The sequence below is a fragment of the Haliotis rubra genome, unplaced genomic scaffold, assembly GCF_003918875.1.
Source record: "Haliotis rubra isolate DU_JTF1 unplaced genomic scaffold, ASM391887v1 Scf582, whole genome shotgun sequence".
Classification (NCBI taxonomy): Eukaryota; Metazoa; Mollusca; class Gastropoda; order Lepetellida; family Haliotidae; genus Haliotis; species Haliotis rubra.
The window spans coordinates 153,507-170,993 of NW_025767282.1; the positions used below are offsets into that span (position 1 = coordinate 153,507).

At 39.7% G+C, this 17,487-nt stretch overlaps 1 protein-coding gene across 1 annotated transcript in view; it reads right to left on the bottom strand.

Annotated features, from left to right (window-relative positions):
* LOC124254782 (sorting and assembly machinery component 50 homolog) overlaps nt 1-16,953 on the bottom strand; it is a 28,352-nt gene extending 11,399 nt beyond the window's left edge. Inside the window, exons 1-10 of the mRNA XM_046688633.1 lie at nt 16,890-16,953; nt 14,871-14,945; nt 13,708-13,809; nt 12,940-13,027; nt 11,448-11,548; nt 10,547-10,680; nt 8,683-8,770; nt 8,183-8,311; nt 6,317-6,388; nt 3,140-3,223 (exon numbers count right to left, since the gene is read on the bottom strand). Coding sequence (XP_046544589.1) covers nt 3,140-3,223; nt 6,317-6,388; nt 8,183-8,311; nt 8,683-8,770; nt 10,547-10,680; nt 11,448-11,548; nt 12,940-13,027; nt 13,708-13,809; nt 14,871-14,945; nt 16,890-16,910 — 894 coding nt within the window. The 5' untranslated portion in view covers nt 16,911-16,953. The remainder of the gene's footprint in view (nt 1-3,139; nt 3,224-6,316; nt 6,389-8,182; nt 8,312-8,682; nt 8,771-10,546; nt 10,681-11,447; nt 11,549-12,939; nt 13,028-13,707; nt 13,810-14,870; nt 14,946-16,889) is intronic.
* Between the last annotated feature and the right edge of the window lie 534 nt (nt 16,954-17,487).

The following is a 17,487-nucleotide window of genomic DNA, read 5'->3' on the forward strand; positions in this document are numbered from 1 at the left end:
ATATGAGCCAACTTGCGATCATCCATCTTGTAAATCTTGTTCTTGACATCGCTGATGATCTTATAGTTCTCATCGATGTCCTGGGCTTTGTAGAAAGAGTCCATGTTATCGTGGAGAACTTCTTGGTATGAAAGTTGGGCAGATGTGGTGTCTGAACTTTCGTGAGCTTTCTGGAAAGCTGCATCTAGATTCTGTGGCACTGCCGCATGATCGGGTCGATCGGGGTAGAGTGATCGCATCTGGATCGTCTTCCTTCATCAAATACGTCTGCGCTGTATTGCCACTTTTAGATGGTGATGAGAGATCTAGGTTATTGACCATCCAATACCGTATCTCTGCATCGGAGAAAATGATTCCTCCATCATCCTCAATACCATCATCATTAACGAATTGTAGATGCTCTTCGACCTGCGTGTAGCTGTCTGTATGTCCGATGAGGCTTGTGGCGATCTAGTTGACTTGTGCCGCTCTATGTGGAGATCTGACGGGTGATCGACCTGGTGATGAAGCGTAAGTGGAGATCGCGTCTATGGGATGATTTTCTCGAGACTTGTGAGGCTTAACGTTGATAGCTTCGAAGCTCTTCTATAGTCCCTCGATGTCCTCTAGATGATGAAGATCTGGAATCATATGTCCTTCGCGAATGCCTTCGAAGCTTCATTTAGCGTCCGTCCGGGATCGATGATATGACCTTAGCGAAGGCCTCCGTGATGTCTGATGGTCCGAGTCCATATCTAGAGATGAAATCGAAGATGGTGATGATCTATCCGCGCCAGCGAAGGCCTTCGAAAGGCTGTACATCTAGCTCCTTCGTCAAGGTGGTGCGGGACTTCCTTCGCGAAGGTGACATCGTCCTGGCTGCTACATTGACGGGGGGTGCCTCTGGGGTGCTGTCTACGTTGGAGCCTTCGCGAAGGCTCGGACCCTGCTTCTGCAGTTTGTAGTGGTCCTCCATGATGTTCATAATTTGCCGCATCATGTCTTCTGGGATGATCTGTGACGAAGTCGTCGGCGTCTTCTCTGCGATGGGGTCCACATCAATAACGTCTGACGTCAGTGTAGAGGCATCAGGCTGCATGGTGATCTCTGCAGAAGTCACAGTCGCTGACACCGGTCGCTTCTTGTGCCGTAAGTCGGGGGATGATTATCGGCTGATCATCGTAGAGGCCCAATTCTGCTGCTGGAACGATCTCGGCTGAGAAAGTTCTCGTTGTCTTCGTAGATTTTCCTTTGGAAGTCTGCGCTGCCTTGGGGGTCCTCAGTCTGCGTTGAGATGACGTTGAGGCCCTCTTAGACTTGGTCTGCAATGACGGGATGTCTGGGGAGGCCGGTCGTTTCTTCGAGGTAACGGACTGCGTCCCACGTTCCTCTGCCGCAGGGGTCTCTAGCAGAACACCAGACGGGAGAGGGTCGATCGCTAGCAGCTGACTGGATGGAATATCTGGACTCTCTGCCATGTTTTGCCCTTGTTTGCGTGACCTATCTGCAGCACGTCTTAAGACGCAAAGATGATATTTATTAAATGCAGAATGAGATAAATTAATGCAGTAACTGCAACGTGAATTAAACGCACACGGCGTAGAACAACTAGGGCATATTACATGCGGATCAGAGGCAGAAAAACGTAATCTACAAATCGTACAGATTTTCATCAACGTAAAGCTAGCTGAACAATCACGAATACACGTGAATAAACAGTAGAAATACGATAATTAATCAATACAAATTAGTAAAGGATACTAGCTATACCTCTATAGTAACCTAAGAGAGGTAAAAACTAAGAGATTATCAAAGGATATGGTGTGTAGGAGACACGAGGCGCTCTCACATCCTGCTCACTGGGCGAAGAAGGAGAGAGTGGAGCACATGGCCAGAGGGTGGCGACACCTTTCCCCGCCAGGGGAAACAAAGGGGAGCAACTTGTGGTGAGTACCAATTAGTGATTTTATTTTGAAGGGAGCTTCAAATAAGGAGATACAAGTGTTCCACTATGTTCGCAAGAAGAAGAAGACAAGCAAAAGAGCATGAGTCAGGATAAGGAAAAATATTACAATATTATTCCATGTAAGTGAAATTGCATATCTTAAAAAATCTGCCATAGTATGACCTAATGGACTCTGCATGTTATGGCAAATAAAATTCCAAACAAGTGTTTGCCACTGATATGGCAATGTCCCCCGCTGCTAAAGAATGGAATATCTATATTCACAACTTTTAATTTTTGGGTCACATACAAGATGCCTGAAATGAATGGTGTCTGCATAATCACCCAATGTAGGCTGTCAATATCGCGTTAACAAGAGTTAAAAGCGTGGTCAAAGTGTCATGGTGACCTTGAAGATAAGGTCAAGGTCACCCAAATAAACTGGTGTCTGCGTAATCCCCCAATGTAGGCTGTCACCAAATTTCAAGACATTGGGTACAACAGTGCATGAGATATCACGTTAACAACAGTTTGAAAAGTGGTCAAAGTGTCGTGGTGACCTTGAAAATAAGGTCAAGGTCACCCAAATCGACTGATGTCTGCATAATCCCCTAATGTAGGCTGTCACCAAATTTCAAGACATTGGGTACAACATTTCATGAGATATCACGCTAACAAGAGTTTGAAAAGTGGTCAAAGTGTTGTGGTGACCTTGAAAATAAGGTCAAGGTCACCCAAATCGACTGGTGTCTGCATAATCTCCCAATGTAGTCTGTCACCAAATTTGAAGACATTGGATACAACAGTTCATCAGATATCGCGTTAACAAGAATCGGGGACGTACGTACGGACGGACGGATGTATGGACGGACGCCGCTGAATACATAGTCCCCCATTCCGCGTTGCGGCGGGGGACAATAATTTATTTCAATGTTCAATATCTGCTTGGTCACACAACATCTTGTTCAGCAAAATTTGGAACAATGACAAGAGACACTGCTGCATGTTTAACTCCATGGGGGTGATGGTGTAGCCTAGTGGTTAAAGCATTCCCTTGTCACACCAAAGACCTGTGTTTGATTCCCTACATGGGTACAATGTGTGAAGCCCATTTCTGGAGTCCCCCACTGTGATATTGCTGGAATATTGCTAAAAGCCGCATAAAACTAAACTCACTCATTCATTCCAACTCCATGGTAACTACTAGATACTCACTGTGTCCCAGGCTAAACTCTGGTTGAATTGGTACTCCACATCTTGTTTAGCAAACTGTACGTTCCCTCCCAGACCTGCATATTCCTGTAAACACAATTAATACAATCAGGATACACTCGACCTCGTAGTTGGGAGCTACATGAATGTTTTACTCTTTTGAGTGGCATTTTAGAAATTGTAAAATTAAAAATTGAAGAAAACAGAAACATAATGCTCATGAACCTCCTGGAAGATCCAGATAAGATTGTGTTGTTTGCTTGTTGTTTTTGGTTGTTTCGGTGACATTTTAGAAGTTGGGAAGAACAATATTGACAAACTTTATGGATAACAACCTATTTTATATTTCATGAGTGAGACGTTTCGATATAGATTCCTGTTCCGTTGTCAAGCGCCAAGAATCTGTATCAAAACATCACACAAATGAAAGAAAGAAGTTGTTATCAATGAAGTTTGTCAATATTGTACAAAAACATTGTTTACTGACATGCTGTTTGGATTCTGGATTAGAATAGGTCCCAAGCAAGCTATGCCTGTTGTAAGAGGCGACTTAATAGAGCAAGTGGCGAGACTCGGTGACTTGGTTGATAACACATACTCATTCTGTGATCACATGGATTTTTGCTGACGATATCAACTTCAGGATTGTCTGATGCAGGCTTTATTATTTATAGGCCAACACCACATGGCTGGAATATTACTGACTGCAGCATAAAACAAACTAACAAACAAACACTGTCATTGCAACAGTCAGTCATGATCCAGTTATATCGCATCTACAGGTACCTTCATATAACTGGATCCAGCAAACTATTTGGTGACTAATGAACATAGAGTTTTTTTCTGGGTTACATCTTCTTTTTATTCTCGAGTACAACGTTTCAGGGCTTGTTCTGTCCCCATCATCAGGTAAAACTGAACAGTAACTGTTAACTCTGGCCGTGACGTCACAATGCTTATGACGTCACGGCCAGAATTAACAGTTACTGTTCAGTTTTACCTGATGATGGGGCCAGAACTAGCCCTGAAACGTTGTACTCGAGAATAAAAAGAAGATGTAACCTAGAAAAAATCTCTATGTTCATCAAATATCATCTTCTAAAATGCCAATCAAGCATCTATTTTGTGACTGCATGAACATAAATTCATATCTAATGATATACAGAGTATGAAATAAGCCAAAAACCCAGCCAGACATCTGGGCTGGTAACTTCAAAAACTTACCAGCCCAGAAGAGATTTAACCAGTCAGTACCAGTGGGCATGTTATCGGAATATTTTTTTTCACCCGTCCATCTGTAGCTAGCTGTAGAATTAGACCATCCGGCAGAAATCTAGCCCGTCTCGGGCAGTCGGACAGGCCTTATTTCATACACTGAGATACACAACCAGCCATGTTACACATTGTGATAGAACGGTATTAACCAGCTGTCCTGATGAGGATGGGAATTGACAGGGTTTGCGCTAGATTTTGGTAAAACAATCAGAGATCCATATACATGTAGTCTGCATGTCTGCCTATAGACAATAATTGTTTGATCAGCATTCTAGAAGTTGGCAACTCAAAAATGAAGCATACAAACTTATGGATAACAACTTCTTGTTTCTTGCAAAAAGGGATGTTTCGGTGTAGATTTTCAAACTGTTATCAAACTTTTAGCTTATAGGTTGATAACAGTGAAAGAATCTACATCGAAACGTTAGCCCTGTGCAATAAACAAGAGGTTGTTATCCATAAAGTGATCATGGTGATATGCTTCATTTCTGACTCACTGTTATCTTATCGTTATCAAGCTAAAAGCAAAACCAGCCAAAAGCTTGATAACAGTGTAAGAATCTACACCAAAACATTGCTCTATACAATAAACAAGAAGATGTTAAGTCTTATGCTTCAGTAATAGACAATAAACCACCATGACAACTGATATAACACAATATGACTTAGCAACTGAGCACAACTGATAAAAAGAAACTGAGGTTAAAAGTGATAGAAGTTTTGGTTCAGAAAAGTCAAATTTGTGACAAGGTTCAAGAGTCTGCAGCATGACACATGGCAACAGAAGGCAGAACAGATTCTGAAATTCAACTTTCAATCATAAATCATAACATCTTCTTACTCACCGATAGATTATATCGCTGTCCAATAAACATGCAGCCACATCACACATACACTGGCATAGTGTCATGACATTACAAGACTACATTATTTTTGCATATTCAGCAAGTCATTTAACCACAGTGTTAGCAGCAAAGAGCAGCTGGCTAAAAATATTGATAATTGGAAAGATTGACAATGGTAAGAGTTTGTAATGAATATCGATATAACACTTCTGTCTTCAACAATACCGTACCTTATGTATTGAGTGTTGATTTATTCACACAATACACGATGTTCTGTCTTTACTAAAGATTAAGCTGTTTCTAAATTAAGTAGAGGACACTGTCAGTAATCCATGCATAAGTTTGTCACCACTCACCAGTGATGTGAAATATGATGATTTCTTTCAGACATCTTTGCATGTTTGCTCAAAGTTACTTCTCCAATATGTATCAATAATTATTGGATATTCAGTTAACTATTATCGATCTCTAACATCTCTACCGATAGCAAGCTTTAAACTGTACACAGTTTCTACCATGCTTCTGTGAGGATTCTTCCACAAAAATGAAACACCAGAAATGTACTGGTATATAGATCTGGAAAACTTTATGAAATAACGATAAGCAAAGTTTTCATAAGTAATTAAGAAAGTGCTGTTCTTGTCCACAGTAAATGTTGCGTTTGCTCATTAGATGTACACCTTTAGTAATGAAAGCAATATCTAAAAGTATCAACATGTTCAATGCAATCATTTCACAGTTTTTAATGGAATAAAGTATTTGATATTAACACTGCACTCAGCTATATAATGGCACACTGTCAATCATCACCTGAACCAGATAATCAACTGATTAACATAGTACACAACAATCCTGACCTAAAGGGAGGCAACTCAATCAAGCAAGTAACTTTGACTACCTTACCCATTTGGTTGCCTCTTAGGACTAGCATAGGTTAGCAGGGGCCTATTATAACATGGGCTGTAAATGGAGAAAGGAATACAGAGATATCTCAGTTTAGAGTTATTGTTTACACACCTGTGATAGCTCGCGGACGAGATCTCAGTTAGATGTTACCCACCTGTGATAGCTTCAACAGCGAGCCCTTGGATGGCAGAATTGGGTCATCTCTCTTGTCCCGAACAAACAGGTGCTGCAACATTTAACAAACTATCTACACAGGACAGAATCACATAATCTCTAATTATCTTCAGTATCTAGGGTCTGGGATACATCCAAGAGTGAGTGAGTGAGTTAATATTTAACTTCACACAGCAATATTTCAGCCATATCGTGACGAGAACATTTGACATTTAAATAGAATATACATATAGACATTATAAAAACCTGCCGATGAAGGACAGTAAAACAACAAGAATATCACAGATATACATGTAAAACTAGTAATTAAATCTAAAACATTTTAACTTTAGGGGACAGCACAATATCAAAATAGGCTATAGATCGCCAACAACTGAAGGTTGATCACCATACTAGGAACCATGGGGACTTACATTACTTTTGCTACCGGATACATCCAAAACAAAATATCCTCAAAAGATGGCATATAGAAATGGTAGGGGGAAATTATGGATGTCAACTTCAGTAGTACGAGGAACACAACCTTTCCGAGTATAATCTTACTCCTTTATATTCACCTGACAAATCAGTAAGAATATACTCTAAGACATCATGTTCCTCATATAGAAGTTGGCATCCGTAAATTACACCCTATATACTATATCATTGCTGGAAAATGTATTTAAATAAATTAATAATTTCCAAGATTGCTGCTTCATAAATCCATAGATTCACACAAATCTCATCACCTACTGACAGCAAGATGTCACTGCTGCAATAACGACTGGTTCACATAGACTGGTTTATGGTTGTATTTGCACTGCATAACATTTATGTTGTGTAGACATGATACTAAAGACTGACTGACTGAGTTTAGTTTTACGCCACTTTTAGCAATATTCCAGCAATATCACGGCGGGGGACACCAGAAATGGGCTTTACACATTGTGCCCATGTGGGGAATCGAACCCGGGTCTTCGGCATGACGAGCCAACGCTTTAACCACTAGGCTACCCCACCGCCCCCATGATACTAAAGATTATGACACAAAGGATAACACGCTAAAAGCTGGAAAACGATGTAAAATCTACACTGAAAGTCACTCTATGCAGGTTGTTGACCAAATCAGGAGGCACAAGTTCATGATGACTATTGTTCCTGAGGCAGTGCACTTTGAACTTTATTCTGGCATAATTTGTGCTTTCATGGAAATATGTATGCGTATTAAAACTCTTACTTTAAAAACTCTTTCAGGAAGTCATATCAACCAACATTTAGATAACTATCTTTGAAGGCAAAACGTCACACCACACTTTCTCTAAAAATACATAATGCATTTCTCTCAATAACACTATCAGCCCTCAGGGGAAGCTACCATATAATTTATTCCAAAAAAGAAATATGTATTTAGATTACAATATTAAGTAACAAAGTTCGAATGAAGTAATGCAACGTACCTTTAAATCGACATTTGCACCCTCTAACAGCTGAACATTATTTCAAGCGAACCCCTTAGAGTTATGTCCCTTTGAGCACTCGTTACGAATATCCTACTCACAACATGTGATTGAAACGAGTATGGCAAACACCAACAATACCATGTGCGACAGTTTTCGACGTACGGAGCAACTGTTTACATTCCATATATGGCAAGTGTTATCTGTTTGAGAGCTCTTCGCTTCGAAGTTTCAATTATCGATTTCAGCCAAGTCGTAAGGGATAATAAGTCTTGTATTGCATCAATAGGAAGCTAAAGTGAGTGCGTATGCCCTCAACATATAAAATATAGGCCAAAATACCATTGAAAATGTGTGACATTGTGCGTTCAATTCCTACAGAGAAGATTCCGTCTGTGTGAAACTCTCACCTGGACACTGGACTTAATGGAATGTCCAGACTGTTCCCGGACGGCAAATGAAGTGGTTCTTGATAACGCCCTCAGGTCCCTCCACACACCCTCCCACTTGATCGAGTGAGAGCCAAATATGGTTGGGAACTGCAGTAACAAATGTACATGTTCAATCTCTCCATATACTAAACTTCTTCACAGAGAATATTATTGGGAACTCTTCATGTTGCTAAGGTGTTTGGAGAACTAATCATACACTTAATCCCCACATAGGTTGCTCATGCTATTGATCACTTGATTGTCTGGCCAAGACTCAGTTATTTACAGACTGCCGCATTATAGCTGGAATATTGCTGAGTGCAGCATTAAACCAACCAACCAACCTACCAACCAATTATCCCACCGCCCACCATTTTTAAGCACGTTTATCTGTTGTGCATCTGCCCAAGAAAATGTTCCAAAAGGTTTAGTCACTGCCAAGCTGATCTTTGTCATACTAATGACAAACGACTACTCACAGTGACGTCGAATGCCATGCCCCTGTCTGTCTCCTTGTAGCCACTCCATGGGTATTCTCCATGATTCTGGTAAATGCTGCCACCGAACCTGAAGGAAGATACAACTGGAAATAACCCATCAGTGGAAGCCCGATGGCTGAGTGGGATAGATGGTCAACCTTGTGTTCTGGTGTATTCCCATTCTGCCTACACATTAAAACAAGATGATGCGGTCCAGTGATCAGGAAGTAAGGTTAATGTGCCGACCTAATCTACCTTTACTAAAATGAACTTGACCAAAAGTCAATTGAAGTCAATACGGGAAAAATGACAAGAAATAGTGTTTCTAGTATAAGGTCAATGTCAATGGAATATAATTCTTAAACTACTGATGCCATCCCTCAAGATGGTTATTCCTCCCGGGATCAATATTGCTGATCTGTGTCAAGATTCCTTGCTGATCTGTGTCAAGATTCCTAAAGGAAAGTGTGCCTCATAGAAGATAAACATACAGTGTTGGCAAAATCAGGGGTATACAATGAAATTATAAAAGCTCTATGTTTTTTTATTCTATAATATTATAATTTTGTTATATACCTCTGAGTTTCCAACATAGTATGTTTATCTCCATTCTACCATAACCGTGTTATCAAGATTAAATACATTCTGTGTTGGAAAATCAGAGGTATATAACGTGATTATATACCTCAGAATGACTTTAATTAACCAATCACAATCCAGTGTTTACTGAAGTCATGGTAGAATGTGCTGCAGTTTGCCATCTGACGTTAAGGCGATAGCTGTACCCAGCAAAGAATACTTGCTGTCCTCCTGCTTGAGAAGTGATGAATTCAACACGCTGAACATTTGCCATTGGGTGATGGGTGCTGTTAGTTCCCATTCTAATTTAACAGGAGTTTGATTAATTGACTAGACTCACTGTATATCTCTATATGTATCTTTGTTGGATTATAAGGACCAACCACAGCTTTGAAACTTTAACCTGCAATTCATTATGACCAATATCATGTTGTTTAATTTAAGTGGAATTGTATCAATCACCCTTTCCCCAAACCCCAAAACATACCCTTCAGTGACTGGCAAATGGGTTGTTCCTTTACTTTATAAGTCAAAAATCATTTCCCATTCTGCCTACATTAATTTTTGTAGGCAAATTGGGACTTTAGGCAGAATGGGATGTAACCTGACCTGTGTGCTGGCAGTTAGGTGCCTGATTCCGAGAGTCTGGGTTCGAATCCCTGACATGACTCAAGCCAACAAAAGTACTGGAATGGTACTTTACTGTGAATATGTTATCCCAAATATAACATGTTACATTTGACCACTTTCTAAATGGCAAAGTGTATTCATAGAATTACCCCATAGACAGTGATGAAAATGAAAAAAGGTACTAGGCTACCAGGACTGACAGACTTTAGGAGCTGAAAGCCCCGACTAAATTCTTCACACTCTCATTAAAGAAAACTGCTGCTGATTGTAACACATACCAACAGATAAATGTATGGATAAAATGCAGGGCATAGGGACTTACACAAATTTAGAAATATTGCCAGACACAAGATCAACCTGTCAGACCAACAAGAAGGTGCTTATTTCTACACTGCCTTTCTAAACATCCAGGTAACAATTTCACAAAGCAGTGATATGAAGTTTGAACATAACAATTAACATGCGACTATAACCAAATCGTCTTCAAAAGTTTTGCCACCCGCCCTCCCCCCCCACAACACTTTCACCCTTGGTGAATGGATCAAGGGACATAACTCTGACCATTATCAGATGAGAATGGTTTTTGAACCACTTTAAGCACAATTAAAGCAATTGGGGGATTCCCAATGAGAAGTTGTTAAGGTAAACCACATACACCATGTCTGGGTTGCCATTGAGGGGCTTGCTGAAGTTGAGATGGTATCCCCGAGACTGTTTAGTTCCGTGTGTATAATCGGCCTGGACACGCTCACCTCGACCAAAGAGGTTAGGAAGTCGCAGCCCAAACAACTGTCAGGAGAGATGAAAGTCATGTAGACAGTAGCAGTGTTCTGGTTATACAATCACATAATCATTCTCATGTTTAGATGCTTGCTAGGATGACTAGTCAATCAACATTTCTCAAAAATGCTTTTCTTTATTATGGTGTGAAAATGTGTCCATACATTGTTGCATTTCATTCGTAAATACTCACGCAACTCGTACCCCTCTCGTGGCCATGTTCACGACTTGGCCTTGCCTAAGCGTAAACGGGCACGAAGATGAAAATAGAATTTCCAAACATGGTTACTCCTTGAATATCCCATATCCCACGGGTAAAACAGCTCTACAGTCATTTCCTTCGTAAAGATGTTTCAGTGTTGAAATTTGCTGATCCTTTAGCTCAAAGGTTATGTTTAAATTGTGCTTTGCATAGTTTAGTGGAGTTTCAAAGTTCAAGGGTGCCACCATTTTCATGTTTCAAAATGCGTTTTACTATGCACGATTTGATTGGTTTGCCATGATTCTTGGCAATAATGGCATACTATACAGATATGAGTCTTTTTATAGGTCGCGGAAAGAGGCGAATAGTTATGAATGTGTTGTTTGTCACAAGACCTTATAATCATGACAATAAGCAAGGAAAGATACACTGCCTATATAGTTCATTCCACAATAACCTCTTTCACCTCATAGTGACGATAGCGTTAACAGAACTAACAAACATATACTGATATTGGTGCAATAGTGCTGTGTGGGTGTTAAACATAAGAAGCTGAATTAATAAATCAACTCACCAGACTTGCATCATTGTAGCCAATGAGCGTGTTGATCCCCCCAGACACCGGGCGCAGTTCATGCACACCAAAGGTTACTTCATAACCTACTTTCTTTACATCTGTTAATCAAGAGTTGGTCAACAATAACTACATTATGGACTTAAGTGCGGTGGTGTGTAGTGGTGGTCCGATTAATTGAAATAATCGAAGATTGGTCGCAATGACTAAACGACCAAGCAATCGATCATGTTTTCTCATAATCGAACACAAATAATTCTGGAACACTTGTTTGCATTAACAATATTTTTCACAAGGTTGGTTTTGTCTGTTACATTTCACAAACATTACAAGCTCGTTCCAAGTGAGGATTGAATTTATCTTAAAGACTCCAGGAAGTTTATGTCCCTAACATACTAGTCATCCTTTAAAGATGTTAAATTTGCACATGCATTTTGTGGAATTTGCAAAAAGACTCATAAGAACTACATGTTTTTTCTTTATTTTTATGCAGTAACAAACATAACCAGAAAAATTTGATACATGATGCTGACCAACTATTTTCGATGATTGATTGGTTGTAATGAACTAATCATCAATAATTCCCAACACTAGTGGTGTGTGGTCTTGTGCATTGAGCCCAGGTCACAAATAGATGACTGGGGTTGGGGTAATATATATCATGCAGTATGGCAGTAAAATGGATATATCAACCCTCACACCCCAATAAATGACCACACACTTTCTTCAATACTTTGCAGATTAGTGAGTGAGTGAGTGAGTTAGTTTTATGCCACTTTTAGCAATATTCTAGCAATATCACAGCAGGGACACCAGAAATGGGCTTCCCACATTGTACTCACATGGGGAATCGAACCCGGGTCTTCGGCATGACGAGCCAACGCTTTAACCACTAGGCTACCCCACCACCCCTTGCAGATTAATGAATGGTTAAATTCATACATAGCTCATTACCATTACTGAGTCTGACAGCAGTTCTCAAAGACTTGGTGAAAACCTCACAATTTCTGCTGAAGAAGGTTCTCATTGACTGGACGGTTCAGTTTTGACAGATCAACTCAAAAGTATCACAATATATCACACAGTAAACACATTTATCCCATAGGTGTGCAGAAATTAATAATTCCGACCATGACCTCAATCATTCAACTCTTTGCTAACACTAAACCAGACTGGACAATTAAATGTCTACATTCGAATTTTCTGCCTTATTTGTGTCCATCTTAACAAATGCCAACATTTCAGTTGCTGTAAATTCTTCATTTAGTGGAAATATGTATAAACATTTGTGTGCACACAGTTTGTCGCTCAGTGATGTGGAATCTTGCACTATATAATTAGCCTTATTACTCCCTTATTTTTATATATTTCATAGACATATATGTCTAACATTAGATTGACATCTCTGTATGTGAGGACCTCCTGATAGCAACAAAAATCAGTGAATGGATCTCCAGCAAGTTCCAGTTCCAGTTCTCAAAACACATCTTACCTTTACATGTGTCAATAGAAATTGAAATGTTCTTGAAGAGACCGAGTCTTTCAAATCTGTTCTTGACATCATGGCTTATTCTGATCATCTGAAAATTAGTTAATTGTTGAGTAACAAACTTTACAATAGTAAGTGAATGAGTGAGTAGGGTTTTATGTCACTTTTAGCAATATTCCAGCAATATTCAATGGGCAACACCAAAAGTGGGCTTCACACATTGTACCCATGTGGTGATTTGAACCCGTGTTTTCGGCCTGATGAGTGAACGCTTTAACCACAAGGCAATCCTACCGCCAAACCATTAGATTGATATTTTGGAAATACTTATTTTACATTTATCCAACAAACAATATAGACAGATTTTATGGAAAACAACTTCTTCATTTTGTGAGCATAACAGTTCAATACAGGTTTTTGCAGCAGCTTGACAACGGTACAAGAACCTGTCTCAAAACATCTCACTCCAGAGTGAGGGAGTGAGTTTAGTTTTACGCCACTTTTAGCAATATTCCAGCCATATCTCGGCAGGGGCCACTAGAAATGGGCTTCCCACATTGTACTCACATGGGGAATCGAACCCGGGTTTGCATGATGAGCGAACGCTTTAACCACTAAGCTACCCCACCGCCCCTCACAACTCACGAAAAAAAGAAGTTGTCATCCGTAAAGTTTGTCAACAATGTACTTTCCAAGTTCTAAAATGCTTCTCAAAGAAACAAAAATGACCAAAATATCACAGCTTATCTATAATTATATTAAAGTACTCACGTCTTGAAAGTTGCTTGCCTCAAATATTGGCTGCACTTCGTTGACAATTATGTCATTTTTGGTTCTGCCAAGACCATCAACCACAATGCGACACACTTTTACCTGAAAAAACACAATGTATATAATGATAAAGTGTATGACTGGCATCTAGAAGGTCGTAGAATATGAGACATGAAAGCATGAATCACCATATGATTCAATCAGTATTTCAGGGATACTTCCTGTCTTGTTATGGGGCTTAAGAAAGTAATAACCCCTACTTTTCTGCAGAGCAATATTTTGAGATGCTTATGAAAGACAGTTCTGCACCATAGAGATACGGCCACTCGATATTGTTAACAGTGAGTGAGTGAGTATGGTTTTACGCAGCTTTTAGCAATACTCCAGCAATATCACAGCTTGGGACACCAGTAAGGGGCTTCACACAATGTACCCATGTGGGGATTCGAACCCGGGTCTTCAGCATGACGAGCGGACACTTAAACCACTAGGCTACTCTGCCACCCTATTGTTAACAGAAGTGTGTGAACCTCATATTAGTTAGTATGTGAGTGAGTTGCCGCTTTTGGCAGTATTCAAACAATATCACAGCATGGGACACCAGACAAAATGGGTTTCATACATTGTACCCATGTGTGGAATTGAACCTGGGCCTTCGGCGTGATGAGCGAACACTTTAACCACAAAGCTACCCCACCGTCCCTGAACCTCAGATTATGTTGAAAATTAATCCCAACCAACTCCATCACAATCCATCAGAACAGAACAGAACAGAACTTTATTGCTTTTCAGGCCGTAACAGGGGTGGAAATAACTTTAAAATTGCTAGTGTACTGCGGTACAGTGGCTAATGTAAAATCATTTGCCCTGATAATTTTTTCACTATACCAGCCGTTTTCTTGTTGACTTTTTAAATAAACAACATAATTAAGGTTGGAAAGTCAACTGGACACCGGTACAGTATGATTTACAAATTTACTTGCCCAACAGAAAAAAACACTGGACTCGGACGTCGGGCAATGGGTTATTTCCACCCCTGCGTAAAGACAACAGCATATGAAGGTCACAGTGATTATACAAATGTATACATTTTGGTCACAGTGATGCTCAAATGTTTACTACCAGCACTCATTATTCAGGATATTGAGGAACATTTCACTTACCGGTATCTTTTCAAAGGAAATCTCCCTTTCAGTGTCAGGTTGCTGGTCCTGCATGCTGCTAGCCTTCTCCGGCTCCTGCATCAAGAAAGATTGATTTGGTTTGGGTTTGGGTTTTTTTCGTTTAAGCAGTACTCAGCAATATTCCAGCTATATGGTGGTGGTCTGTAAATAATCCAGTCTAGACCAGACAATCCAGTGATCAACAGCATGAGCATTGATCTACGAAAGTGGGATACGATGATATGAGTCAACCAAGTCGGCAAGCCTGACCACCCGACCCCGCTAGTCGCCTCTTACGACAAGCATGGGCTACTGAAGGACAATTCTAACCCGGACCTTCACGGGTCTGAAGATATGGAAGACTGGTGAAAGAGTATATGTATTAGATGTAATGATTGGATGATTTTCTTCTACAACATGTTGATTATGCATAAAAAAATTCACACAACAAAATCAATACTTTCGCGTCATGGGTTTCCGTGGTATTAAGAAATTTACGACTATGAATATGATCGCTCATATTGCCAAGTCATATAAACATAACGTAGTGTTAGACGAAATACCTTTGTATCATTTAATGTCAATAAAACACTGATGTCATTCTGAAGTTCATTGTTGTCCGTACCGGACGACAGGCAGCCATTGTGCACAAACTCTGGTGACGTCATATGTTTCTGTGGTATTTCCTACAGATCAAATTACGGGCGCACAGCACATGTCACAATCTTACACATTGTCAACAGCCAATCCGGGAGTGTCAATGTAGGTTTACAGTAATAACGAAGTTGATAAATTGTAATACAGTAAACGATTTTGTAGAATTAACACAATAGTCACATTTCTTCCGCATGAATTTCCAGTTCATAAAATATGTAAAGTTGATCAACGGGATACACGAAATGAAAAGTGAAAAAACAACTTAAGAGATGACCCTATCGGGCTTCCATAGTTTAAAAAATAGAGCTGGCATTCCCCCCCTTAGGTCGCGTGATTGTTTTTATTGATGGCATCAGCTAGCAGACAAGCGATGTTTGGAAAACTTTGAAGTAGAATGAGTTTATAGAAAATGTTTGTAAAGATCGCACAAAAAATGCATTACGTGCTAGACATAAAATTGCATTAGTTTTTAATAGTAGATGACTGTACGTACGCAAATTGATGAAAGTCTGAACATTTTTTGTTCAGAGCCGTGCCATTCAACTGATGAACGTAAACAATCGATAGGAGGCGCGATTTGGTGAGTGGCTCGTGAGAAATTATGTCATTAGAAAATGCCACAGAAACATAGTACCACAGAATCATATGACGGCATCTTATTTATCATTATGTATAGTGTCAAACTGATGGCTACCCATGTATCTACTAAACTTTCAGAAGTTAGTTCTATTGATCATGAATTCTTCCTTGAATTTACATCTCCCAAATAATATGTGCATTATTTTGTGGATTTTGTGGTATTATATTCAGCGACACAGAAATATCTCATTTTGTCTGTTATTTTCGTTGTGGATAATGTAACAACTGACACCCCACTGTAAATCAGGATTTAGTTAGTAAATATATAAGCATCATGTTGGGGAAATGGACTGACATTTACAGAATAATTATCAACATGGATACAAAATTAATGAAGCATGATGACTGGTGTAGAACTGTAGAATACGACCATCAAGCATCATGATGCAAGAGTGAAAGCAATGCAGTGCTTGAAAGTGCTACACATGCACCGCATGGAAACTGTAGCTGTGACAGTTAATAAAATCAAAGTACAGCGAGACGTTAAACAAATACGCTATAAAAGTCTTTGACTTGTGAGTTTCTGCAACCGCAAATTCGCTCATTCTTGGCGTGAACTTGCGAAGGTGACTCGTTGCTATACCGGTCTCTTTTTAGCCCCGTCGCTAGTAAAATACTTTCTTACGCTTAATGCTATTTTATCTGAGCATTACCACGGTATAATGGCCCGGTAATAAAATACATAACTGAAACGGTCATTTGTTCACAAAACAAGCTTGTCACCTTTGCATGCACAGTTCCCATGTCTTCACGAAGTTGCAGGTGCGTCCGACCTGAAACGCAAGAGTCACCCAAGGGCGAGTAACTCTAAACAGGTCTGATTCATCAAATGTGTTATTGCCGTACCAAACAAAAGGTGTTCAAATCCATGCATTGTAAATAAAACGTAGTAAAACGTCGCATGTAAAAAAAGCTTCTAATGTCACTTTAGTTGTAATATTCCATAACTAAAGCTAAAGGTGATATATATATAATGATATATATGCATTTGTAACGCAGACATGTGTTGACACACAAAATCGGGTTAAAAACAACAAAAACACAAACAACAAATAATTATTCAAGCATATGTGACATTATAGAGGTGAACTCAAAGCGCCTGCTTCTCTCAAATCAATAATAATAAAATAGAAATATTTTCGCCACCGCACATGCAGCTCGCAATTTTAAGAAGTAATTAAATGAAGCAATATTCGAGCAATATCATGGCTGAGGACACCAGAAATGGGTTTCATTGTACCCATGTTGCGGATCTAACCCGGGTCTTCGGCATGGCGAGCAGACGCTTAACCATCAGTAAAATGTTACCTGACTAATCGCT